Raw genomic sequence first — 25,821 nt, 5'->3', positions numbered from 1 at the left:
TCAGCTGCCTACTCCTGGGGTCATATTTATCATTGTGTTAGTACCTGGAAGTTCTCCGTCTCTGAGATCTTAAACTTCACTGTTTGACTGGCCTTTTGCAGAGACTGCTAGAAAGCCTTCAGTTACCACAGAAGGGCACAGGCTGTTCAGAAGAAAGCCTGTGTTTTCTAGTCTCCCTTTCAACTAGGTGTGGCACTGTGACTAAGTACTGCTTCGATGGGATGTAGGCAGAAGTGATTGATGCAGCTTCTGAGAACCGTCCCCATAGGAAGGGGGCAATCCATTCTGTACTCCTTCTTCCTGCTTGCTGGGTGGAATAAGGCTCTGAGGACAGGGACTTGAGCAGCCATTTTGGAGCATGAGTTAGAAGCTAGCATGTTGAGGGTGATAGAGCTACACTATGGAAGGAACCTGGGTTCCCTGTGATTGTGGTGCCCCATCCCAGCCCTGCATTGCCTGTGTTTCCTTGGGAGAGAAATAAGCCTCAGTCTTGTTTAAGGCACTGTTCTTTCGGGTTTTCTGTCCCTTGCAACCAGTTTCAATCCAAATTATAGCTCTTTTTTCTCTACTATGTTTATATCTCAACCTTATCAAGACTTCAGTTTTGCTTCATCCACATTTTCTCTCGGTATTATTTCTTTCACTATCCATACCCTTTCCAGTCTCTGTAGCGGATGTGATAAACATCAGGAAGTGACTCAGAGTTACACTGTGACCTGTGATTCTGCAGGGTGCACGGACATTGTTTCACTGTCCTTGTGTCTGTGCAGCGGGGGATCTGTCTGCAGAGTAGATTCCATGCTTCTCTCATGGCTGCAGCCACAGCCCAGAGGATGGCAGTTTCACCAGGACCCCTGATCCTGCAGAGGGGGCAGTGGCACCAAGCAGCACTGGGGCTGGGGTGTGGGGTATGCAGCTGTATTGACAGCATGTAGTAGAGCCCACTGGTCCAAGGAGACCAGTGGATAAAGACAGTTCCATAAGTAGTGGCATCAGCAGAACTGGCAGCTGAGACAGGGAGTGTTGCAGAGAACGCGATGGGACTCGACCCTGCCCCCGCCACACTGGGCAAGAGGGTCACCGCCTCCTTGATGAGAAAGAAGGCGGCCACGACCCACAGTCAGTGTTCACGACTCACTCGTGGCCTCTAATGTGTATATATGCCTTTCTCTTCCCCTGGTCTACGAGGGGCTCGAGTCAGGGTCTCCAGTGACTCATCTCCACATCCCTGGAACCGAGACTGGGATGTAGTAGATGGTTAATAAATGTTTGTTGATTGAGTGAAAGAATCTTGGCAACAGTATGGATGTGTAATTATTCTTTACACTAAAAACATAATCACATGATAATCCAGCTGACTGGATTTACTGGAAGGGGACTACACACAGGCTGTGTCAGATGTCAAATGGGTACACAGTGCAATTCAGTAAGAGCATGTTATCAGAAGTTGGAAGGATTACTGTTGGACCTGTGTTCCATGTTGGATGGTGTTACGGTGTAGAATGGCACCAGGGCCCCACATGAGCTGTATTCATGGCTCTCTCTTGTTCTTCATGCGCGTGAGAAAAAGCACATGGTACAAACAGCATAGCTCCTGGCCCCAGAAGCTCATGAACAGGAGATACCTGGGAGGGAGGGAAAAGGTTTGCCCCAGCTGCTCAGGGCAGGGGAGTCACTTGGCCCAGAGCCATGACCCCCTGAGACATGGGCTGGCCCACTCAGGAGGGAGGTGAGGCTTTGGGGTGACGTCCCTAGGGGGCGTCTTAGGTGGGACATGACTGCTCATGCCCAGGTGGCAGTGACCACATGGCTCTTCCTTGTGGTAGCCATGGATCTATGGTCAGGGCTTTCCAGAAAACATCTTCTCACAAGCTGCATCAGTGTTCTTTTATTACTCACATAAGCTTCCCCACTATAACCTTCCTCATTTCTTATTCTGAGCTGGGAGGATGTACTGGGGAATCTCTTACTAACTGGTGCCCCGGCATGAACAAGAACTTGAAATGAATGGAGGATGGATGGATGGATGGGTGGACAGAGAGATGATTGGACTAACAGGAGGAAATGAGTGATAATAATAATGAGGAGGAGGATGATAGTTAAACCAGGAATTGAGGCAGAGGCATTGAATGTTTCTTTATCATTTGGTTTGGACGGCACGATAGGCATCTCAAGTTATCAGTGCCCTACAGTAACTTAAAACACAGTTAGAACTTGAAGCACACCATCCAGGAGTTGTAAAGTCTTCATGGTGGCTTAACCTGCATAATTTTTTTTTCCTCAGAGGTTATGTTTATTATTCTACATTACCTTCAGAAGTAAAGAAACTGAGGGGAGGGAGATTACATTTATAACAAGTATGTAACAAAGCAGTTCAATTACTGCATTCTCAAGGAGTATGGAAATGGAGCCAGGCGGTATATACTCTTAATTTTTTATTTTTATTATAAAAATTTTTCTTGGAGTATAGGTGATTTACAGTGTTGTGTTAGTTTCAGGTGTACAGCAAAGCCAATCAGTTATACATATATCCACTTTTTTAGATTCTTTTCCCATGTAGGTCATTATAGAGTATTGAGTAGAGTTTCCTATGCTCTACAGTAGGTCCTTATTAGCTATCTACTTTATATATATCAATAGCATGTATATGTCAATCCCGATCTCCCAATTTATCCCTCCCCGCTACCCTCCTGGTAACCATAAATTTGTTTTCTACATCTTTGACTCTGTTTTGTAAATAAGTTCATGTGTACCATTTTTTTTAGATTCCACATATAAACAATATCATATTTATCTTTCTCTGACTTACTTCATTCAGTATGGCAATCTCTAGGTCCATCCATGTTGCTGCAAATGGCATTATTTCATTCTTTTTTATGGTTGAATAATATTACATTGTGTACATATACCACATTTTCTTTATCCATTCATCTGTCATTGGACACTTAGGTTGCTTCCATGTCTTGGCTATTGTAAACAGCGCTGCAATGAACATTGGGGTGCATGTATCTTTTCTAATTACGGTTTTCTCCAGGTGTATGCCCAGGACTGGGATTGCTGGATCATATGGTAGTTCCATATTTAGTTTTTTAAGGGACCTCCATACTGTTCTCCATAGTGGTTGTACCAATTTACATTCCTACCTGCAGTGCAGGAGGGTTCCCTTTTCTCCACACCCTCTCCAGCATTTATTGTTTGTAGATTTTTGATGATGGCCATTCTGACCGGTGTGAGGTGATACCTCACTGTAGTTTTGATTTGCATTTCCTTAATAGTTAGTGATGTTAGCCATCTTTTCATGTGCCTATTGGTCATCTGTATGTCTTCTTTGAAGAAATGTCTGTGTAGATCTTCTGCCCATTTTTTGATTTTTTTTTTTTATTGAACTGCATAAGCTATTTGTATATTTTGGAGATTAATCCCTTGTCGGTTGCTTTGTTTGCAAATATTTTCTCCCATTCTGTGGGTTGTCTTTTCGTTTTGTTTATGGTTTCCTTTGCTGTGCAAGAGCTTTTAAGTTTCATTAGGTCCCATTTGTTTATTTTTGTTTTTATTTTCATTACTCTAGGAGGTAGATCAAAGAAGATCTTACTGTGATTTATGTCAGAATGTGCTGCCTACATTTTCCTCTAAGAGTTTTATGGTATCCAGCCTTACGTTTAGGTCTTCAATCCATTTTTAGTTGATTTTTGTGTATGGAGTTAGAGGTGTTCTAATTTCATTCCTTTACCTGTAGCTGTCCAGTTTTCCCAGCACCACTTATTGAAGAGACTGTCTTTTCTCCGTTGTATATTCTTGCCTCCTTTGTCATAGATTAGTTGACCATAGGGGCATGGGTTTATCTCTGGACTTTCTAATCTGTTCCATTGATCTATATTTCTGTTTTTGTGCCAGTACCATACTGTTTGATTACTGTAGCTTTTTTTTTTTTTTTTTTTTAATTTTGGCCACACCGTGTGGCATGCGAGATCTTAGTTCCCTGACCAGGGATCAAGAGTTAGTTACCCTGCAGTGGAAATGTGCAGTCTTAACCACTGGACCGCCAAGGAAATCCTGATTACTGTAGATTTGTAGTATAGTCTGAAGTCAGCGAACCTGATTGCTCCAGCTCTGTTATTCTTTCTCAAGATTGCTTTGGCTATTTGGGGTCTTCTGTGTTTCTACACAAACTGTAAAATATTTTGTTTTAATTCTGTGAAAAATGCAACTGGTAATTTGATAGAGATTGCATTGAATCTGTAGATTGCTTTGATTCTTCCAATCCAAGAACATGGTATATCTCTCCATCCGTTTGTGTCATCTTTGATTTCTTTCATCAGCATCTTATAGTTTTCTGAGTACAGGTCTTTTGCCTCTTCAGGTAGGTTTATTCCTAGGCATTTTATTCTTTTTGATGAGATGGTAAATGGGATTGTTTCCTTCATTTCTCTTTCTGATCTTTCATTGTTAGAGTATAGGAATGCAAGAGATTTCTGTGTATTAATTTTGTACCCTACAACTTTACCAAACTCATTGATGAGCTCCAGTAGTTTTCTAGTAGAGTCTTTATGATTTTCTATGTATAGTATGTTATCTGCAAACCGATAGTTTTACTTCTTCTTTTCCAGTTTGGATTCCTTTTGTTTCTTTTTCTTCTCTGATTGCCATGGCTAGAACTTCCAAAACTATGTTGAACAAAAGTGGTGAGAGTGGACATCCTTGTCTTGTTCGTGAGAGTGGACATCCTTGTCTTGTTCCTGATCTTAGAGGAAATGCTTTGAGTTTTTCTCTGTTGAGAATGATGTTAGCTGTGCGTGTTGTCATATGTGGCCTTTATTATGCTGAGGTATGTTCCCTCTATGCCCACTTTCTGGAGAGTTTTTATCATAAATGGGTGTTGATTTTGTCAAAAGCTGTTTCTGTGTCTATTGAGATCATATGGTTTTTATTCTCCAGTTTATTAATGTGGTGTTTCACATTGATTTGCATATATTGAAGAATCCTTGCATCCCTGGGATAAATCCCACTTGATCATGGTGTATGATCCTTTTAATGTGTTTTGGATTCGGTTTGCTAGTATTTTGTTGAGAATTTTTGTGTCTGTTTCATCAGTGATATTGGCCTGTAATTTTCTTCTGTTATCTTTGTCTGGTTTTGGTATAAGGGTCATGGTGGTCTTGTAGAATGAGCTCGGGAATGTTCCTTCCTCTGCAGTTTTTTGGAAGAGTTTGAGAAGGATGGGTGTTAACGCTTCTCTAAATGTTTGATAGAATTCACCTGTGAAGCCATCTGGTCCTGGACTCTTGTTTGTTGGGAGTTTTTTAATCACAGTTTCAATTTCATTACTTGTGATTGGTCTGTTCAGATTTTGTTTTTTCCTGGTTTAGTCTTGGAAGATTGCACCTTTTTAAGAATTCTTCCATTTCTTCTAGGTTATCCGTTTTATTGGCATAGAGTTGCTCTTAGTAGTCTCTTGGGATCCTTTGTATTTCTGTGGTGTCCATTGTAACTTCTCATTTTTCATTTCTAATTTTATTGATTTGAGCCCTCTCTGATCTTTTTTTGATGAGTCTAGCTAAAGGTTTGTCAATTTTGTTTATCTTTTCAAAGAACCAGCTTTTAGGTTCATTGATCTTTTCTATCATTTTCTTTGTCTCTATTTCATTTATTTCTGCTCTGACCTTTATTTCTTTCTTTCTTTCTACTAACTTTGGGTTTTGTTTGTTGTTCTTTCTCCAGTCGCTTTAGGTGTAAGGTTAGGATGTTTATTTGTGATTTTTCTTGTTTCCTGAGGTAAGATTGTATTGCTATAAACTTCCCTCTTAGAACTGCTTTTGCTGCATCCCATAGGTTTTGGATCATCGTGTTTTTGTTGTCATTTGTCTCTAGGTATTTTTTTATTTCCTCTTTGATTTGTTCAGTGATCCATTGGTTGTTTAGTAACATTGTTTAGCCTCCATGTGTTTGTGGTTTTTACAGTTTTTTCCCTGTAATTTATTTCTAATCTCATAATTGGAAAGGATGCTTGATATGATTTCAATTTTCTTAAATTTACCAAGGCTTGATTTGTGGCCCAAGATGTGATCTATCCTGGAGAATGTTCCATGTACACTTGAGAAGAAAGTGTGTTCTGCTGCTTTTGGATGGAATGCCCTATAAATATCAAATAAGTCCATCTGGTCTAATGTGTCATTTAAGGCTTGTGTTTCCTTACTGATTTTCTGTCTGGATGATCTGTCCATTGGTGTAAGTGGGGTGTTAAAATCCCCCACTATTATTTTGTTACTGTCAATTCTCCTTTTATGGCTGTTAGCATTAGCTTTATGTATTCAGGTGCTCCTATATTGGGTGTATATGTATTTACAATTGTTCTGTCTTCTTCTTGGATTGATCCTTTGATCATTATGTAGTGTTCTTTCTTGTTTCTTGTAACAGTCTTTATTTTAAAGTCTGTTTTGTCTGATACGAGTATTGCTGCTCCACCTTTCTTTTGATTTCCATTTTCATGGAATATTTTTCCATCCCCTCACTTTCAGTCTGTATGTGTCCCTAGGTCTGAAGTGAGTCTCTTGTAGACAGCATATTAGATGGGTCTTGTTTTTATATCCATTCAGCAAGCCTGTGTCTTTTGGTTGGAGCATTTAATCCATTTATATGTATGTTCTTATTGCTGTTTTCTTAATTGTTTTCGATTTGTTTTTGTCAGTCTTCTTTCTTCTCTTCTTTTGTTCTCTTCTCTTCTGGTTTGGTGACTATCTTTAGTGTTGTGCTGGGTTGCTTTTTCTTTTTTGTGTGTGTAACTATTGTAGCTTTTTGGTTTGCAGTTCCCATGAGGTTTTGATATAACAGTATATATGTACAAGGTTGTTTTCAGTTGCTGATCTTTTAATTTCAAATGTAGTTCCTATTTCTTGCATTTGTACTCTTCTCATGGTTGCTCGTTTTGATATATTTGTGTGTGGATGATTTCCTACTTTTACTGTATGTTTGCCTTTACCTGTGAGCTTTCTCATTTGTGGCCTCCTTTTTTTTTTTTCTTTTTCTGCCTAGAGAAGTTTCTTTAGGATTTGTTGTAAGGCTGGTTTGTTGGTGATGAATTCTCTTAGGTTTTGCTTGTTTGTAAAGCTTTTGATTTTGCATTGAATCTGAATGAGAGCCTTCCTGGGTATTCTTGGTTGTAGGTTTTTCTCTTTCATCACTTTAAATATATCATGCCACTGTCTTCTGGCCTCTGCAGAGTTTCTGCTGAAAAATCAGCTGATAATCTTATGGGGATTCCGTTTTATGTTCTTTGTTGCTTTTCCCTTGTTGCTTTTAATATTTTTTCTTTGTATTTAATTTTTGTTAGTTTGATTATTATGTGTCTCGGCATGTTCCTCCTTGGGTTTATCCTATAGGGGACTCTCTGTGCTTCCTGGACTTGGGTGACTGTTTTCCTTTCCCATGTTAGGTAAGTTTTCAGCTGTAATCTCTTCAAATATTTTCTCAGGCCCTTTCCCTTTCTCTTCTTCTGGGACCTTTATAATGCTAATGTTGGTGCATTTAATGTTGTCCCAGAGGTCTCTGAGACTGTCCTCATTTCTTTTCATTCTTATTTCTTTATTTTTGTGTCAGTGATTTCTACCACCCTGTCTTCCAACTCACTTATTCGTTCTACCTCAGTTATTCTGCTATTGATTCCTTCGAGGGTTTTCTTCAATTCAGTTATTGTGGTGTTCATTTGTTTGTTCTTTAAATCTTCTATCTCTTTGTTAAACATTTCTTGTATCTTCTCAGTCTGTGCCTCCATTCTTTTTCCTAAATTCTGGATCATCTTTACTGTCACTGTTATGAATTCTTTTTCAAGTAGATTGCTTAGCTCCTCTTCAGTTAGTTTTCGTGGGTTTTTATCTTATTCCTTCATCTGCAGCATATTTCTCTGTTGTCTCATTTTGTCTAACTTTCTGTGTTTGTGGTCTCCTTTCGGCAGGCTGCAGGATCATAGTTCCTCTTGCTTCTGGTGTCTGCCTCCGGGTGGATGAGTTTGGTCCAGGAGCTTGTGCAGGCTTCCTGGTGGGAGGGACTGGTGCCTGCCCTCTGGTGGGTGAAGCTGGGTTTTGTCCCTCAGGTGGGCAGGGCCATGTCAAAGGGTGTGTTTTGAGGTGGCTGTGAGCTTAGTATGACCTTAGGCAGCATGTCTGCTAATGGGTGGGGCTGTGTTCCTGTCTTTTTGTGTGTGTGTGTGTGTGTGTGTGTGTGTGTGTGTTCCTGTCTTGCTGGTTGTTTGGCCTGAGGTGTTCCAGCACTGGAGCCTGCAGGCTGTTGGGTGGGGCTGGGTCTTGGTGCCGAAATGGCAACCTCTGGGAGCACGCACGCTGATCAGTATTCCCTGGGGCCTCTGTTCCTGGTGTTCTTGTCCCAACAGTGAGCTACAGCCAACCTTCGCCTCCCCAGGAGACTCTCCAAGACCCCTAGGTAGGTCTAGCCCAGGTTCCTATGGAGGTACTGCTTTGTGCTAGGTCCCAGTGCATGTGAGACCTTGTGTGTGGCCTCCAAGAGTGCAGTCTCTGTTTCCCTCAGTCCTTTGGAGCTGCTGCACTGAAGCCCTGCTGGCCTTCAAGGCTAAATGCCCTGGGGGTTCTTCCTCCCAATGCCAGACCCTCAGACTGTCTTGGAGGGCTGTTTTTTTTTTAATATCTTTATTGGGGTATAATTGCTTTACAGTGGTGTGTTAGTTTCTGCTTTATAACAAAGTGAATCAGTTATACATATACATATGTTCCCATATCTCTTCCCTCTTGCATCTCCCTCCCTCCCACCCTCCCTGTCCCACCCCTCTAGGTGGTCACACAGCACCGAGCTGATCTCCCTGTGCTATGCGGTTGCTTCCCACTAGCTATCTGTTTTACGTTTGGTAGTGTATATATGTCCATGCCACTCTCTCACTTTGTCACAGCTTACCCTTCCCCCTCCCCATATCCTCAAGTCCATTCTCTAGTAGGTCTGTGTCTTTATTCCCATCTTACCACTAGGTTCTTCATGACCTTTTTTTTTTTCCCCTTAGATTCCATATATATGTGTTAGCATAGTGTATTTGTTTTTCTCTTTCTGACTTATTTCACTCGTATGACAGACTCTAACTCCATCCACCTCACTACAAATAGTTCAATTTCGTTTCTTTTTATGGCTGAGTAATATTCCATTGTATATATGTGCCACATCTTCTTTATCCATTCATCTGATGATGGACACTTAGGTTGCTTCCATGTCCTGGCTATTGTAAATAGAGCTGCAATGAACATTTTGGTACATGACTCTTTTTGAATTATGGTTTTCTCAGGGTATATGCCCAGTAGTGGGATTGCTGGGTCGTATCGTAGTTGGAGGGCTATTTTTATGTGGGAACATCCCTGTGTAACCTTCGTGGGTTCATTTATTTATTTATTTATTTTGGTGTGAGGCCTGTTTTTAGTGTGGTTGTCTGCCACCTCTTTCCTCAGTGTATGCTGGCTGTTATCCCCTTGATAGGAGGTGTGACTGATGTTGTGGTGACCAGAACCTGCACTGTATATTGATTAGTGGATATTGAGCAGGGCCTTCCCTTTGCTCTGTGGTTGTCACTGTCCTGTTAGGGGTGGGGTCTGCTTCCTAGTTGTTGGAGTAGAGACCCCCAGATCTGTTTCTTAGCTGCGTTTCTGATCTGTGGTGCAAGGTAGGTGGGAATGGAGCACTGCCACTGGGAGAGAAGCCACTGAGTATTCCTCCTCTGGAGCTGTTCACCTGTAGGTGTGCTCTTTTATGTCAATGGCAGCCCCTCCCCTTGCACATCACTCAACAAAGGCGCTTCGCTTCTATGGTGGTCCGGGCTTCCTCCACGAGCATTCCTGGTTGAAGAGCTCCTCACTCACATTCCCTGTGCCAACAGCAGTTCTCTCCCTGGGACTGCTCTCCAAACCTCATGTTCCAGCACCCAGCCTCTGTGCACACCAGCGGACACCCCTCTTAGGCTGGGGCGTGCAGGGCTGTGGCACAGACCATCTGTGTGGGTCTCACTCTGCCCTGCCTGCCGCAGACCCATTGCTGGGCTCTCCTCTGGTAGCCCCCGAAGCTCCCCCTCTGTCCCAGCTGATCCGCTCTCCGGTGAGGGGGCTTCCTTGGATGCAGGAACCTCTCCTCTCCTTCAGCTTCCCACCAGGGGTGCGGGTCCCATCCCACTTCCTTTCCTCTTCCTTTTCTATTTTTTCTTTCATTCTGCCTGGTTACACAGGGATCTTTCTTGTTCTCTTAGGTGTCCGAGGTCTTCTGCTAATGTTCAACAGGTGCTCTGTGAGAGTTGTTCCATTTGTAGATGTATTCTTGATGCATTTGTGGGGAGAGGTGAACTCCATGTCCTCTTACTCCTCTGCCATCTTGATTCCTCAACCCACACAGTGAATAGAAGAATAGACATTGGAGGGTAGCGATCAAGACAGGAAGGAAATGTCTGTTTTCTAGAAGATTTTGAGAAATGGGCTTATTCAAGTGGATCACCTGTTTTTGACAAAATGTCATCTTACAGAAGCACACCACTTGACAAATGTCAGCACATCACTGCTCTTGGTCCCAGGCCACCACAGACACAGGTGTCTCTGTCCTCTGTCACCCTTGGCATCTGTTGCAGTGGCTCCGGTTTAGAGCAGCTTTGTTTGCAAGCTCCTATGAGCCAGCATTTGCAGATTGCACCACAGTAAACCTCCATATGTGTTGATGCCTTAGCAAATGCCAGCTGGGCAGGTTCCTCTGTGTGATAAGTCTGGTAACAAAGCTGTCTGCTCTCTGAGGGCAAGAGTCGGGTCTGTCCTGCTCCTGCCATAGGCCCAGCCCCTAGCAGAGCGCCCACTACATGAGAGAGGTCAGCTGTTTGCTGACTGGCTGAATGAAAGGGACCGCTGTGGGGAGACCAAGGAGATGGTTTTGTCTTTTCAGGACTAAGGGAACTGTCTGTTGTAAGATCTCTGAGTCCGAGCCCCTTATGTACCATCTGTGGGGCTTCGTCAGTCTTCTGTGATGTCAGAGGCTTGATCTTCTCATCTTTGTGATGTCACTGCTGAGCCACCAGCTGAATGGCCAAACCTTCCTGGCCCCTGCGGCACTCGGCCTGCTCGTGTCCTGTCTAGATGCTGTTCTGAACAGATTTGCTTGTGTCTGCATCTCCTTTTCCCAAGGGCAGGAACTAGATCTTATGTGACTCCTGTCCTGGGTCCAGCAGAGCGACCCATAGGGGTGGGTCCTCACTGTCTGTTTGCTGAGTGAGTGGACAGATGCAAAGCCTCACCAGGGACCCCCAAATGATGTGGGGATAGGGAACCAGTGATTACCAGTGATGTGATAAATTACCAGTGATGTGTTTCTGGAGATACTCAGAGATGCTACAGAGGGATTTCTGCACTGAGCCAGGGCAGGGGATAAGCAGTGCAGGAGGAGCGCATGCTGGCCACGGGCTGTGAGTGTGGCCTTGGGTCAGAAGATCCAGGAGCTGGTTCCACTCTTACTGCCTGTGAATGACCTAACCTCTCTCAGCCTCGTTTCCTCATCCGAGAGATGGCTAGGATTGTTGTATTAAATGGGACAGTACCTGGGACACAGTTAAGGGCTCAATAAATGATTGTTATCATGTTTATTAGTAAGTAAAATTCCTGGGCATATTAGGCCCAGCCAGTAATGGTGGGGCCCAGGTGGAGGAGGATTACAAATTGGAGACAGAGGGGAGACGTGAGTTTTCTGACCCCTCTCTTTTCCGGTTACCCCATCCTTCCCCTGAAACAGCTCAGGGTCTGCTTCTGAGTCTCCTGGGTGCAGGGTGGGCCGGTGCCTCTGAGGCTCCTGGGGAGAGCAGTTCATGGCTTGGGAGGCAGCCAGGTGACCTGAGCGAGAGGAAGTTGTAGAAAGGGCCGGGAAAGAGTGACTAAAGGGAAACAGGCACGAATGAGGCGCCCAGATCCTCACTGTGTTAAAGGAAAGATGCGGCATAACAGCACTTTGTGAAACCGTGATTTTGTATGCAGACTAGCTGTTAGCATCACAATGTTCTTCTCCTTGTGTTAACGGGTATTTATGCTAGGCAGTGGGTCTTAAGTTTTAATGTACCTTCTTTAAAAAATATTTGGAAATGAGAGTATTGGATCCCACAAGTATTTCTTGAGGGTCTACTACACTGTGCAGGACACTGAGAGGTTATAGGGAAGAGAGCCCTGCCTTCGTGAGACTCACAACCCACTGTGCCTGTGAAGCCATAAGGCATTAATTCAGGGGTCCACCGAGGCCAGGAAGAAGTCTCCTTAGCTTCACCTCACTGCAGGTGGCAGGGCAGAATTAGGCTGGAGGAAGCTGGAAATATAAATTGGCTTTCCTGGGCAAGTGCACAGCAGCCTACCAGGCCTGCCACGTGCCTGGGTTGCATGGGGGTGTGCTCCTGACCGGGGAAGGGAGATCAGGCCATTTTAAATGCAGAGGAAGAGATAGGGTTGCGGCCTCTAATGCACATGCCCCATCTGCTGTATCTCCCACCTGGAGCAGTGACTCAAAACCCATTGTATGTTCTGTTGAAATGCCAGAGTGATGTCCTCATCAGGTGTGGTACTGATGCTCCTGAGTGACATCTGTGTGGCATTACTAGGCAACAAGCCGCATGCCTTCATCATGGTCCAGCCCACAACTCCCCCCCAGGTACCACTGCACACAGGTGCTGACCAAGTGTGGCCTTGACTGCCACAGAAGCAGTTTGCTGCCCATCTGGTCTCCCAGGTGGTGACTTAATATTGGATCGAACCTCCAAATTGGTCACTGGCTGCTTTATGGGCTTCTGTGCCTTGAGTTCAATGTCCCAAATGTCATTTTAAAAAGGTCCACTTTGTTCTGGCTCCTCCCCTAAGTGGGTCAGGGTAAATTTAGATAAGATCTTTAATGGCTCTGAGAATTCAGTTCAATTTGGACTTGACTCTTGAGGACACAGAGTTCTTAGGGGGAAGATGTTCCTGCCTTATTTTGAGACTCTGCTTTAACCAGTATGGTCTGGGTATGACCTCCTTCAGGACTGAGATCAAGGCAAAAAGTGACAGGAGAGGTTCCCTCTGTGGCCTGGAGAACGGTGGCTTTTCACACCAAAAATCCCTTCTGCCTTCCTGGGGCGTGAAAATTTTGAGCGCAGGCTGCCTTACAACCCTGCAGCCCATAGCCCGTGGGGGATCCTGCCTTAGCCAGGCTGCGGCTGCTCCAGGGTTCCTAAAGAGGGGCGACTTAGGGGACTAGGGAACATCCTTGAAACTGTGTTCATATCACTTTACGTAGTAGTGAGAAGTCAGTTATTCACACCTGAATAAAGTGTGAGGGGAAAATGGAGATGAGACGAGGTGGGCTACACGCCCGTCTCCCCCCACGCCAGCCCACCCCAGCCAAGCCTGGTGCTGCCTCCACCAAAGTCACGGTTTCAGCTCTTGCTCATGGAGGTGTGGGGGTGGGACAGTGCCAGGACGACCCCTCCTTAGTGACGAACACATTTTAAGTAAACGAAGTACTCCTGTGGTCACATCTGTGGCTGCTCGGTGCCCCCTCCAATCCTGTGGTCTGTGTTTTTCTTCACTTGGGTCAAGGTATTACACTTCAAGTGGTAGCAGTGCTTTAGGCAGTTTCCATGCCTTCATCATCCATGCAAATATAAATACTGTGTCACCTCTGCCCGAGTTCATCCTTCTGTGTCAGTTATGTTAGAAAGGACACCACATGAATAAAAGAAACTGGTAGGTTAACTGCTGCTTTTTGAGAACACATTGAGAAAAGAATTCAGGTCCGACAGGTTGGTTGGGGCTATTTTACAACCTTGAAAATAAATGAAGTCAATGAAATTCAAGACATGATTTAGTCTGTTAAGCTCGCAGGTGAGCTGAGTTGGGCCAGGTCCACCTGACAGCCTAGGCGTGTCCCACAGCAGGGCCAGTACAGCCCCACTTGCTCTGTGGGGGGTGTGTGGGTGTGGGGCCCCTGCAGCCTCTCTGCTCAGTGAAGCCCTGGGCTGAGTCCTGCTTTCCAGTTATTATCGTGTAATCTTGAGGCAGCCAGTGGCCTCTCTGATCCTCAGTGCCTTTAGCTATCAGATTAGGACAATCACCTTGATGTCCAGGATTGTCCACGTATATGAGATGATGCTGTTTGTTGAGCAGGTGTCATCTGACAGGCCCCATGCTAACTCACTGTCTCCTCCAGTCCTCACAGCCACCTTGTGAGGTAGCTGTTGTGATTCCCACTTTACAGAATGAGAAAACCAAACTCCAGACAAGGTGAGGAGCATGCCCACGACTGCACAGGGAAGAACCCATGCCTGTCTGATTCAGACCCCGAGCTCTTAAATCTGGTTGAGACTGGCTCTTGAACAATGCTGCAAAATAGAATTAGTTCCAGTGGGGATTAATTCTTTAAAAAATTCCAATGCCCAGGTCTCACCCCAGACCAGTTGCATCACGAGGTCTGGGGTGGGAGGCAGGTGTGGGGTTTCCGAAGGCCCCCCAGGTGATCCCAGTGTGCAGTAAGGTTTGGGAACGTCTAGGTTAAGGAATTCTGCTCTACTAGTAGTTCTCAATCTTGGCTGCCCAGAACCAGCAGGGGAAACATCTAAAATGTACTGACGGCCATGCCCAAAGGAGTCTGATTTATTTGATCTAGGAAGGGCCTTAAGTTACTCCCGGTGACTCTGATGCAGCGAGGCAGAGACCATTGTGCTAAGTTTCAGGGGAAGCACCCTCTGAAAATGGTTGCCGTTGTTAAAATTATGTGTTAAATGAGGGCTTAGTGAGGACGCTTTTTACCGTCTCTTCCAATGTGCACTTGCAACTCCTTAGGAAAACCACTTTTCACCTTTGTCTCAGTTTGCTGGCTCAAGGGAGGGACTCAGTCCGTACTTTTCCAAAAAATGTAGCTGGAAAGAAAAGGGAAGGGGCAGGAAGCAGCATCACTCGACCCGTTTGCCTCTGCTTTATCCATGTAGTCATTTAAGTTCAGTAATAACATCTAACCTTTTAGGTAAAGGAACTGGAAGTTTCTTCTACGGTGAATTTAAAGAATTCAATAAGGAAAATAATAACTGTTTGCATAGCTTTAAATTCTCGTACCTCTTTATTTTTTTAAATTTATTTATTCATTGGCTGCACCACGCGGCATGCAGGATCTTAGTTCCCTGACCAGGGATCGAACCTGTGCCCCCTACAGTGGAAGTGCAGAGTCTTAACCACTGGACTGCCAGGGAAGTCCCTCTTACCTCTTCGTTAACATGAAGTAGCAGTTTTATCGATATATGCTGTGAAAATTTGATCTTCTCTTTTTTTCATACTTTTTAATTGTGTGCTTATTTATTGAAGTATAGTTGATTTATAATGTGTTAGTTTCAGGTGTACAGTAAGGTGATTCAGTTATGTATGCGTATGTATATGTGTATATTTATTCTTTTTCAGATTCTTTTCTGTTATAGGTTATTACAAGATACTGAATATAGTTCCCTGTACTATATAGTAGGTCCTTGTTTATCTATTTTATATGTAATACTGTGTATGTGTTAATCCCAAACTCCTAATTTATCTCTTCCCCCCTTTCCCCTTTGGTAACATAAGTTTGTTTTCTGTGTCTGTGAGTCTCTTTCTGTTTTGTAAGTAAGTTCATTTGTATATTTTAGATTCCACATGTCATATGATATTTTGTCTGACTTCACTTAGAATGATAATCTCTAGGTCCATTCATGTTGCTGCAAAAGGCATTATTTCATTCTTTTTATGGCTGAGTAATATTCCATTGTATATATATATACCACATCTTCTTTATCCATTCATCTGTCATTGGACACTTAGGTTGCTTCCATGTCTTGGCTATTGTAAGTAGTGCTGCAGTGAACATTGGGGTGCATGTATCTTTTCGAATTAGAGTTTTCTCCACATATTGGGTCAGCCAAAAAGTTTGTTCGGGGTTTGTCCTTGAATGAACTTTTTGGCCAACCCTATATATGCCCAGGAGTGGGATTGCAGGATCATATGGTAGCTCTATTTTCAGTTTTTTAAGGAACCTCCATATTGTTCTCCATAGTGGCTGCTACAGTTTACATTCCCACCAACAGTGTAGGGAGGGTTCTATCTCCATACCCTCTCCAGCATTTATTATTTGTAGACAGTTTTTTTGAAGGTTTATTTTAAAACTTTTAAAAAATTTTATTGTAGTTGATTTACAATGCTGTGTTAATTCTGTACAGCAGTGACTCAGTTATACATATATATACATATATACCCACACATATATATATTCTTTCTCATATTCTTTTCCATCATGGTTTGTCACAGGATATTGAATATAGTTCCCTGCGCTATACAGTAGGACCTTGTTTATCCATCCTATATATACTAGTTTGCATCTGCTAATCCCAAACTCCCAATCCTTCCCTCCCCTCTGCCCCCAACCCCCGTCCCTTGGCAACCACAAGTCTGTTCTCTGTATCTGTGAGTCTGTTTTTGTTTCATAGATATGTTGATTTATGTCGTATTTTAGATTCCACATATAAGTGATATCATATGGTATTTGTCTTTCCCTTTCTGATTTACTTTGCTTAGTATGATAATCTCTAGGTCCATCCATGTTGCTGCAAATGGCATTATTTGATTCTTTTTGATGGCTGAGTAATATTCTATTGTATAAATGTACCACATCTTCTTTATCCATTCATCTGTCGATGGACATTTAGGTTGTTTCCATGTCTTGGCTATTGTAAACAGTGCTGCAGTGAACATAGGGGTGAATGTATCTTTTCGAATTATAGTTTTGTCTGGGTATATGCCCAGGAGTGGGATTGCTGGATCATATGGCAACTCTGTTTTTAGTTTTTTGAGGAACCTCCATAGTGGCTGCACCAATTTACATTTCCACCAACAGTGTAAGAGGGTTGCCTTTTCTCCACACCCTCTCCAGCATTTGTTATTTGTTGACTTTTTAATGTTGGCCATTCTGACCAGTGTGAGGTGATACCTCATTGTAGTTTTGATTTGCATTTCTCTAATAATTAGTGATGTTGAACATCTTTTCATGTGCCTATCAGCCATCTGTGTGTCTTCTTTGGAGAAATGTCTAGGTCTTCTGCCCATTTTTTAATTGGGTTTTGTTTTTTTGTTGTTGAGTTGTATGAGCTGTTTGTATATTTTGGAAATTAAGCCCTTGTTGGTCACGTCATTTGCTGTTTTCTCCCAGTCCGTACATTTTTGTTTTGTTTTGTTTATGGACTTTTTTTTTTTTTTGATGTGCAAAAGCTTGTAAGTTTGATTAGGTCCCATTTGTTTAGTTTTGCTTTTATTTCTATTGCCTTGGGAGACTGACCTAAGAAAATATTGCTACGATTTATGTCAGAGAGTGTTTTGCGTATGTTCTGTGGTGTCTTGTCTTATATTTAGGTCTTTAAGTCATTTTGAGTTTATTTTTTGTATATGGTGTGAGGGTATGTTCTAATAACTTCATTGATTTACATGTGGCTGTCCAGCTTTCCCAACACCACTTGCTGAAGAGACTGTCTTTTTCCCGTTGTATATTTTTGCCTCCTTTGTTGAAGATTAATTGACTGTAGATGTGTGGGTTTATTTCTGGGCTCTCTGTTCTGTTTCATTCACCCATATGTCTGTTTTTGTGCCAATGCCAGGCAGTTTTGATTACTATAGCTTTGTAGTATTGCCTGAAGTCTGGGAGGGTTATGCCTCCAGCTTTGTTCTTTTTCCTCAGGATTGCTTTGGCAGTTCTGGGTCTTCTGTGGTTCCATATAAATTTTAGTATTATTTGTTACATTTCTGTGAAGAATGTCATGGGTAATTTGATAGGGATCACATTATCTGTAGATTGTTTTGGTAATATGGCCATATTAACAATATTCTTCCAATCCAAGAGCATGGGATATCTTTCTGTTTCTTTCAATCATCTTCAATATCCTTTAGCAGTGTTTTATAGTTCTCAATGTGTCTTTCACCTTCTTGGTCAAGTTTATTCCTAGGTTTTGTTTTTGGATGTGATTTTTAAAGGCTTTTTTTTTTTTTTTTACTTTCTCTTTCTGATATTTCTGTTACTGTATAGAAATGCAACAGATTTCTGTATGTTAACCTTGTATCCTGCTACTTTACTGAATTGATTTATCAGTTTTAATAGTTTTTGTGTGGAGTCTTTAGGGTTTTCTATATAGAGTATCATGTCATCTGTAGATAATGACAGTTTTACCTCTTCCCTTCTGATTTGGATATCTTTTATTTCTTTTTCTTGTCTGATTGCTGTGGCTAGGACTTCCAATACTATGTTGAATAGAAATGGTGAGAGTGGGCATCCTTGTCTTGTTCCAGAATTTAGCGTGAAGGCTTTCAGCTTTTCATCATTGACTATTATGTTGGCTATAGGTTTATTTTATTATGTTGAGATATGTTCCTTCTATACCAACTTTGGTGAGAGTTTTTATCATAAATGGATGTTGAATTTTATCAAATGCTTTTTCTGCATCTATTGAGATGATGATGTGGTTTTTATTTTTTCATATTATTTATATATGCATTCCCATTTTTTGACAGTTATTGCAGTCAGGATGGGCTAAGTTGTGCTGCCTTAATGAACAGTTCCCAACTCTCAGTGGCTTAACACACAAGGACTTATTTGTTCCTCATGCTACATATTTAAAGTGGGTCTGTGTATGACAGCCACTCAGGGGCCCAGATGGAGGGACATATGCTCCCACAACTGCTGAGGCAGAAAAGGAACATAGCAAGTGGTGTATTGGCTCTTAAAACTGTCAGCGGAAAGTGACATGTGTGGCTCTGTTCACACTTCATTGGCAAAGAGCCACACCCAAATTCAAGGGGCAATGGGGGTGATTTTATAATGTGCTCAGAAGTAGATGGAATATTCATGAACAGTTCTAATGACTACACAACAAAACTCATATGTATCTCATTTTTATTACCACTACCTTGAGAACGTTGGCACCTGTCCAGAGTCTAACTCACAAACGGGCATAAACCACAGGAGGACAGTGCAGATGTGGCTGCTGGTGTCACTAGGAACACTTCAGCAGTGAGAGTCTTTCAGTGGATAAAAGCGACTCTTCCTGTGAAATGCCGTAGCAGACAGGTGCCCAGGAAGGAGTAACTTGCTTTCTGGATATGGCAGCCCTTATTATGGGATTCCTGTATTGAGATGGATGGCAGGGTCCTGGGGGGGTCAGGATGGATGAGCTACTTTTCACCCTTTGCTTTTTTTTCCAATAAAGCTTAGCATGGTGTCAACATTTGATAAAAACACCAGTCCAGTATACAAAAGTAATTGAAAATAAATTTGAATCTCTCTGCAGACCCCAGAGGAGTGTTACATGCACAACCTAGGCAGTATTTCTCGAAGTTCTCTTTCTCAGTCTCGTTCCTCATCAGTTCCTCCAAGACTCTTACCATACAGGTCAGCATGAGGTCTTCCCAGACCACTCTTCCACCCACCACCACCACCCCTGTGCCCGAGCCCCAGGCAGAGTCGGTCCCTTTTCTGTGCCCACTCTACACTTATATATACTCTTATAGCATGTATCATATTGTTTTATAATGTGACATTTGTATAATCATTTTACTTAACAAATCTTAGTGCCAGGCACTGTTCTGAGTGCTTGACAAGTATTAGCTTATCCAGACCTCATAACTTAACCTGTTAGCTATTAGGTGATGATTATTAACGCTTTTATTTTGCATAGCAGAAAACTGAGACTTAGGGGGCACAGGTAACTTTCCCGAGGGTGTTTGGTTAGAAAGTGGTGAAGCAGGATTCGAGCCCAGGTAGTTGGACACCATTGACCAGGTGATGAGCCTCGTGGGGGCAGGTGCATCACATTTATGTTTGAGTCCCCACAGGTCCATCCATTCCCTGGTCACTAGGAATGTTTTCTAGGTGAAGGAGCACAATATTCAAACCTGTTGATGAACCATAACTTGTTTAGCCTGTTTCCAGATTTTTCTGTATAATTTGTGCTGTTATGAATGTATTGTACAAACTACATTGATTTCACTGGAGTTATTTGGGGTAAATTCCTCTAAGTGAAATGACTCAATAAGTATAAACAGTTTTATAGATAATTGCTTATTGCTTAGTCATTCTCAAGAAATTTGGAATTCAGAATTTATAATTCCGCCAGCTGTTTTCAGGTGCACCTACTTCATCATAGTGTCTTCAGTGCTTTGTTTTTATTTTAATCAGTTAAAGTCACATGTACTAGGGAGGCTGGAGTTGATGAATAATGAGTGGTGAATTTGTCCCAGGATTACTGTGGGGATTGTGAGGTTTGGATTCCTGGTGCCCTGTTGAAGTTTATTAGCTCACTAGGAAGTTATGAAGCTTCTGTCTTTGAAATGGACTGGGTTCATTGAATCTGATGGCCTAGAACAAACGAAGTCGGTTATCTTTGTGTTCCTATCCCATTATTTTATATTTCATTGTGCAGCGCTTATCACTGGTTGCCTCCCCAACCCTCCCCCACCATCTGCACACCGAGAGCCGGAACCCATTTTTACTAAATCACAAATGACAATAGCTTAGAAGTGCCACCTTCCTTTTGGAGAAGGAGCAGACCTTAAAAACAAAGCAGGAATGAGAAGCTTGCTGTGTGATTTTGTGCCCCGAAGGGAAGGGGGCTAAGAGGGTGACTGTTCTTCTTGGCTCAAGGCCACTGACAAGGCTGCTGGCCCAGCCTGAGAGGCAGCAGAAGAATAAGGGCTTGGTTCAGCTTTTATCTGAACAACTGCAGTAGATTCTGGAGTTTGGCAGTGGGTCCCGCGGAATCCTCAGCAGCAGATCCTAAAGCCCAGCTCTTGATGAGTGGCATGCGGCAAGTCTGGCGGTGTGATGCTAATAATAACAGTAGTAGAAACTGTCCGAGCCGCCGCCAGGCTTCTCTGGCCAACACCACAGTCTTTTGTCGGGAAGCCTTCCCATCTTGCCCCTCCTTATCCTCACATCACAGTAGTCTTCCAGAAAGTAACTCCCTTGCTTAATATCTTTCAGTGGATTTCCCCCCACCTAGCGTAAAATTCACTCTTTCCTGTGCACCGTGAGGCCTCCCCTTCCCCTCTCAGGCCACAGTACCCGTCCTTCGCTTCCAGGAACAGACAGGCTCTGCTCCTCATCCCAACTTTGCACCAGCTACGTCCTCTGCCTGGCCGACAGCTGCTTCTTGCCCAGGCCTCAGCTCAGAGGGAGACCCAGGGAAGCCTTTTAGTTAGCTGCCATCCATCACAGTCACACCTGTTTACTACACATTTCTCATCACCAGGACAGAAGCTCTGTGAGAGCAGGGAGCCTCTTTTCTGTTCCTGGTTGAAAGTTGGTGTTCACAACTCTTAGTGTAGTATCTTGCACACAGTAGGTACACAGTAAACCTTAATCCTTACACGGCTGGGAAGTAGGTGTTGTTGCTATTTTTCAAATGAATCTCAAAGAGATGGCCTAAGGTTGCATTACTTTGTGTTCAAACCAGGATTCAAATCCAGATTTCTCCACTCTGAGTGGTGTGGCCCAGAGTTTACTAAAGACCCAGTGTCATCAAATTCACTCAAATGGCCAACTTGCTTATGACTCAGCCAGATTTCCTGCTATACTGGTTTCCAGTGCACACTGCATCAAAGAATGATGCTGAAAGGACTAAACGCAAACAAAAGCATAAGTATAATATGTACTGGTGGCCCCTGGAAACAACTATGTTTGAGTGAAAGATGCCAAAGTGCCTTAATTTTGCAAACTGATTGATGAGTGTTCTGATTATTCATTGTGACTTGCTTCCTTTTGGGGAATAGTCAAGGCTGTTTAAGGTAAATAAAGCATTTTGTTTTAAAAATGAATAGATAAACAAAATGCAGTAATCCATACAATGGAATGTTATTCAACTCTGAAAGGGAAGTACTGACACAGGCTACAGTAATGTAGGTGGACCTTGAAAACATCATGCTAGGTGAAAGAAGCCAGACATGGCCACACTGTATGATTCCATTTATATGAAATGTCTTGGATAGGCAAACCCACAGAGACAGAAAGCAGGTTCGTGGGTGCCAGGGGCTGCGGGGGGAACTGCTGTATTTCCTTGTAGGGTGATGAAAGTGTTCTGGGATTAGACAGTGGTGATGATTGCACAACATTGTGAATGTTCTAAATGCCACTGAATCGTACACTTTAAAATGGTTTTTAAAAATGGTTAAAATGCTAAGTTTTATGTGTATTTTACCACAATTAAAAAAATATCAGTGAATTAGAAAAGAGAAAATGATAGTTGTACTTAACTATTTTTTGAACAAAATAAATATGCATAACTCTGGCAAGCTTAATAAAAAAGTAGATGAAACACAACTGTGCTAAAGAGAATTAGAGTTATGATATGCACAGATATATTTTTTGAAAAGACAAGTAATACTGAAAACCTTAACGTCACAAGGTTACCTCTTCATCAGAAAAGGAAGGTTGCACTGTGGCTGCCCCCAGCCAGACTGACAGCAGTTTGGTGAGAATGTCAGGCTGGTGCTGGGTGAGACCAGTGGGCAGGGCACGCCCAGCAAGTGTGTGTGTGTGTGAGGGCTCTTAGCTGGGTTTGAGGAATCTGCTTCTTTGTTTAGAACATAAAAGCGAATTGCACATTAAGGATGGCGGGTGGGGACATGAACAGACAAGCAGCTGCTCTTACCCACTTAGTGCCTCGCCATCCATTTGGACAGGAGCATAGAAAGTGATTTCATCCTCTGGTCTTGCCTTTGCAAAAGTTGGAGTGGTTCCACAGTAAATGGACTCAAGAATACATATGCCTAACAATTAGAGAACTGAATGATTGGAGAAGTTCCAAAGTGCTTTCAAGGCACTGGTGCCACTGACGTGGCTTTGTCCCTGCAGGTTCTGCCTCCAGCAGTGACCCCTGCCCTGCTTAGAGGTCCCATCACCACCTCCCCACACCTCTGCCCCTTCTCTTCCCCCACCTGACAACCCCTCCTGCCTTCACAGTTAAATCCTGCTCTTCCTCCCAAGCCCAGCTCAAGTACCGCTTGGATTTACACCATGCCATTTCCGCATTTGTGCCTGGGATTCATCTCCTCCAGCCAGAGAGCAAGTTCCGTGGTGACCAGAACCTCTCCTTGTAATTCTGGGGTGCCCCACCATCACATTCAGCCTTCCCTGCCTCCTAGGCACCCTTTCCCCTCTATCCTAACCACTCCGGTGGTTTTCCTTTGCTGGGCCAGTCTGGCAGTGACAGGCTCAGGGTGAGATGAGTGAATTAAAGCAGAACCATGAGATTCTTCAGTCCTGGGGCTTTTGTTGGTGCTACTGGTAAGAGATCCTCTTTCTCTCGGAGTTGCTAAACCAGTAAGAGCTTCTGGGGACAAGGGTTGCCAACTTTTAGGATGCTTGTCTGAGAATAAAGCCACACAGAGTAGAGCAGAGCCGGGAGACAGGGCATGTCCTGATGGAATGATGTGAGTCCTGGATTGTAACTGTGCTGGATGCTGGCACTTCTCCAGTTATGAGCACCAGCAACTTGCCTGCTTGCTTCCAACTGGAAGAGTGTTGTTGCACCTCCCAGCACTTACTGTGGGCAGAGGCTGCGCCTGAAAGAAATCTTTGTCAACTTGCTGATAGTTTGTCTACAGCTGTGTCTAGGGGGCTAAGTAGAATATTTCCTTTTTTGCATTAAAAATTATTACTGTGGTAAAATATACACAACACTCACCATTTTAATCATGTTTAAGCGTAGAGCTCAGTGGCATTAAGTACATTCATATTGTGCAGCTGTCACCATCATCCATTTCCAAACTTTTTCACCTTCCCAAACTGGAACTCGGTACCCATTAAGCACTGTCCTCATTCTTCCCTCTCGCTAACTCCTGCTAACCAGTATTTTACTTTTGTATCTGGAATCTGACTACTCTAGGTACCTCAGATAAGTGGAATCATACAGTATCTGTGACTGGTTTATATCACTTAGCATAGTGTCCTCACGGTTCATCCACACTGTAGCAGGTGCCAGAATCTCCTTCCTAAGGCTGACGAGTATTCCAGTGTATGGATGAGCCACATGTTGTTTATCTGCATCCATCGATGGACACTTGTATTGTTTCCACTTTTTGGCTACTGTGAATAAAGCTGCTATGAGCATGGGTGAACAAATATCTGTCCAAGTCCCAGCTTTCAGCTCCCCTGGGCCTACACCCAGAAGTGGAATTACTGGATCATATGGTAACTGTTTAACTTTTTAAGGAACTGTCAGGCTGTTTTCCGCAGCAGCTACAGCAGGCTCCAATGTCCAACAGTACTTTTTGTTTATAAAAAAAAAAATTTAGTTTAATGGAACTGTGGTAATACTGGGAGAATAACTTATACCATAGCCGGTTTGTTACTGAAAGATTACAGATAGAAGCTTCGGCCTGAAATAGTTCTTGTTTTCTTCATCAGCACCACTTCTTCGTAAACTCCTACTTATCAAACACTGGCAGCTTGGGCTGCATCTCAGTCCAGGGATGGAAACGGCCTCTCCCACCTTCCGAGGAGGGGAGAGGGTGGGCGCATTCTGACTGTGGATAACTGTTTTCCTCACACCCCCTCGCCTACCCATTTTGGCTTTTTTAGCAAAAATGTAGTCGCCTGTTTATCTATTCCAGGATGCCCTTGCAGAGAAGCTGCAAGGCCGTTGTGCACTCACGGTGCATCCCAGTCAGATACGTGAGTGGCTGTATGACCCCCCTCGCCCCCACAACGGGAACCTTTTGCGTGAGCCGTTAGGAAAAGGTGGAGGGTGCGTGAGACACAAGGTCTGGGACAGGTGCCGTCTTGTAAAGGCTTTATTTCTTCTTCATCATCGTCTCATACAGACTCCGAGGCACCACCCTCTCTCTTTCCATTTGGTATCCTCAGGACTTTTTGTAGTGTTTTTCCTTAAACAAGGAAATTTGGAGTAAACACTGTATTGCCTGTTAATCTTTTAACAATAATTTTAAAATGCCATCGCTGTTGTATCATCAATGCGAGAAGACAACAACAGTACAGTACGAGGGGGTTCACACTGTATCACAGTGGGACAGAGGGCTCACACATAGGCGGGGCGAGACCACAGCAGCGGTATGTACATGCACCCCAGTGCTTCGAACCCAGAGACGTGCAGGTCGAGAAGAATATGTGGATTATACAGCAGGTCTGGACAACCCGGCTGAGGCCTCTCTACCTTTCCAGAATGCTGCCATCTATCCCCTCAAGGATATAGGAGATCTGCCTTGTCTACTGGCTGGCTTCATGGTTTTTTCATTACAAAAAGTTCACTGAATCATACAGTCTGAAGCATTTCAAAAATTCTTAAAAAACAAGAACACTGACAAAATAAAATTAACTTAAAACACTCTAATTCAACGTGGAAATAAACCAAACCAAACGTTAACAGTGCAAATTTAACAGTGAGGCAGTCAGTATCGCGCGCGAGGGTGTTCAGAATCTCTTAAAAACTTTTTGTTTTTAAATTTATATCTTATTTACCTTTTTTTTGTTTAATATAAAAAAGATGGAGACAAAAATAGTTTTCTGAGCTATGAAAAAAATTAAGTTCTTACAGGCACGTTTACTGTTTCATTCTAGAAACATCTCAGATTCACAGGTTGAACATTCAGCAGCTGTGTTATTTTTTTTAAAAAAAACATTCTTTGACCTTGGGAAAACCAGATCTCTCCTTTTGGGGCAGAGTTCGGTTGATGATGACGGTGTGGTTATGCAATTACAGTGAATTATTCCAGATAATCCATGCGAGCCTGCATCACAGGTGTGGCTTCTCCCCGGGCAGCC

The 25,821-nt window shown here is 43.1% G+C and overlaps 1 protein-coding gene and 1 long non-coding RNA gene across 2 annotated transcripts in view; one reads left to right on the top strand and one right to left on the bottom strand.

The window, feature by feature from the left end:
- The window catches only part of LOC309610590, a 67,487-nt gene that overhangs the window by 15,117 nt on the left and 26,549 nt on the right, over positions 1–25,821 (top strand). The window lies entirely within an intron of this gene.
- MTCL1 (microtubule crosslinking factor 1) overlaps positions 17,997–25,821 on the bottom strand; it is a 131,319-nt gene continuing 123,494 nt past the window's right edge. The window contains 1 exon segment of the mRNA XM_082353462.1: positions 17,997–25,820. Within this exon segment, the coding sequence (XP_082209588.1) occupies positions 25,793–25,820 (28 nt within the window). The 3' untranslated portion in view covers positions 17,997–25,792.

The sequence above is a fragment of the Balaenoptera borealis genome (genome assembly GCF_965194805.1).
Source record: "Balaenoptera borealis genome assembly, chromosome: 14".
Lineage (NCBI taxonomy): Eukaryota > Metazoa > Chordata > Mammalia > Artiodactyla > Balaenopteridae > Balaenoptera > Balaenoptera borealis.
Note: the sequence above shows the minus strand (reverse complement) of the source record. Positions and strands in the feature narration are given on the sequence as shown.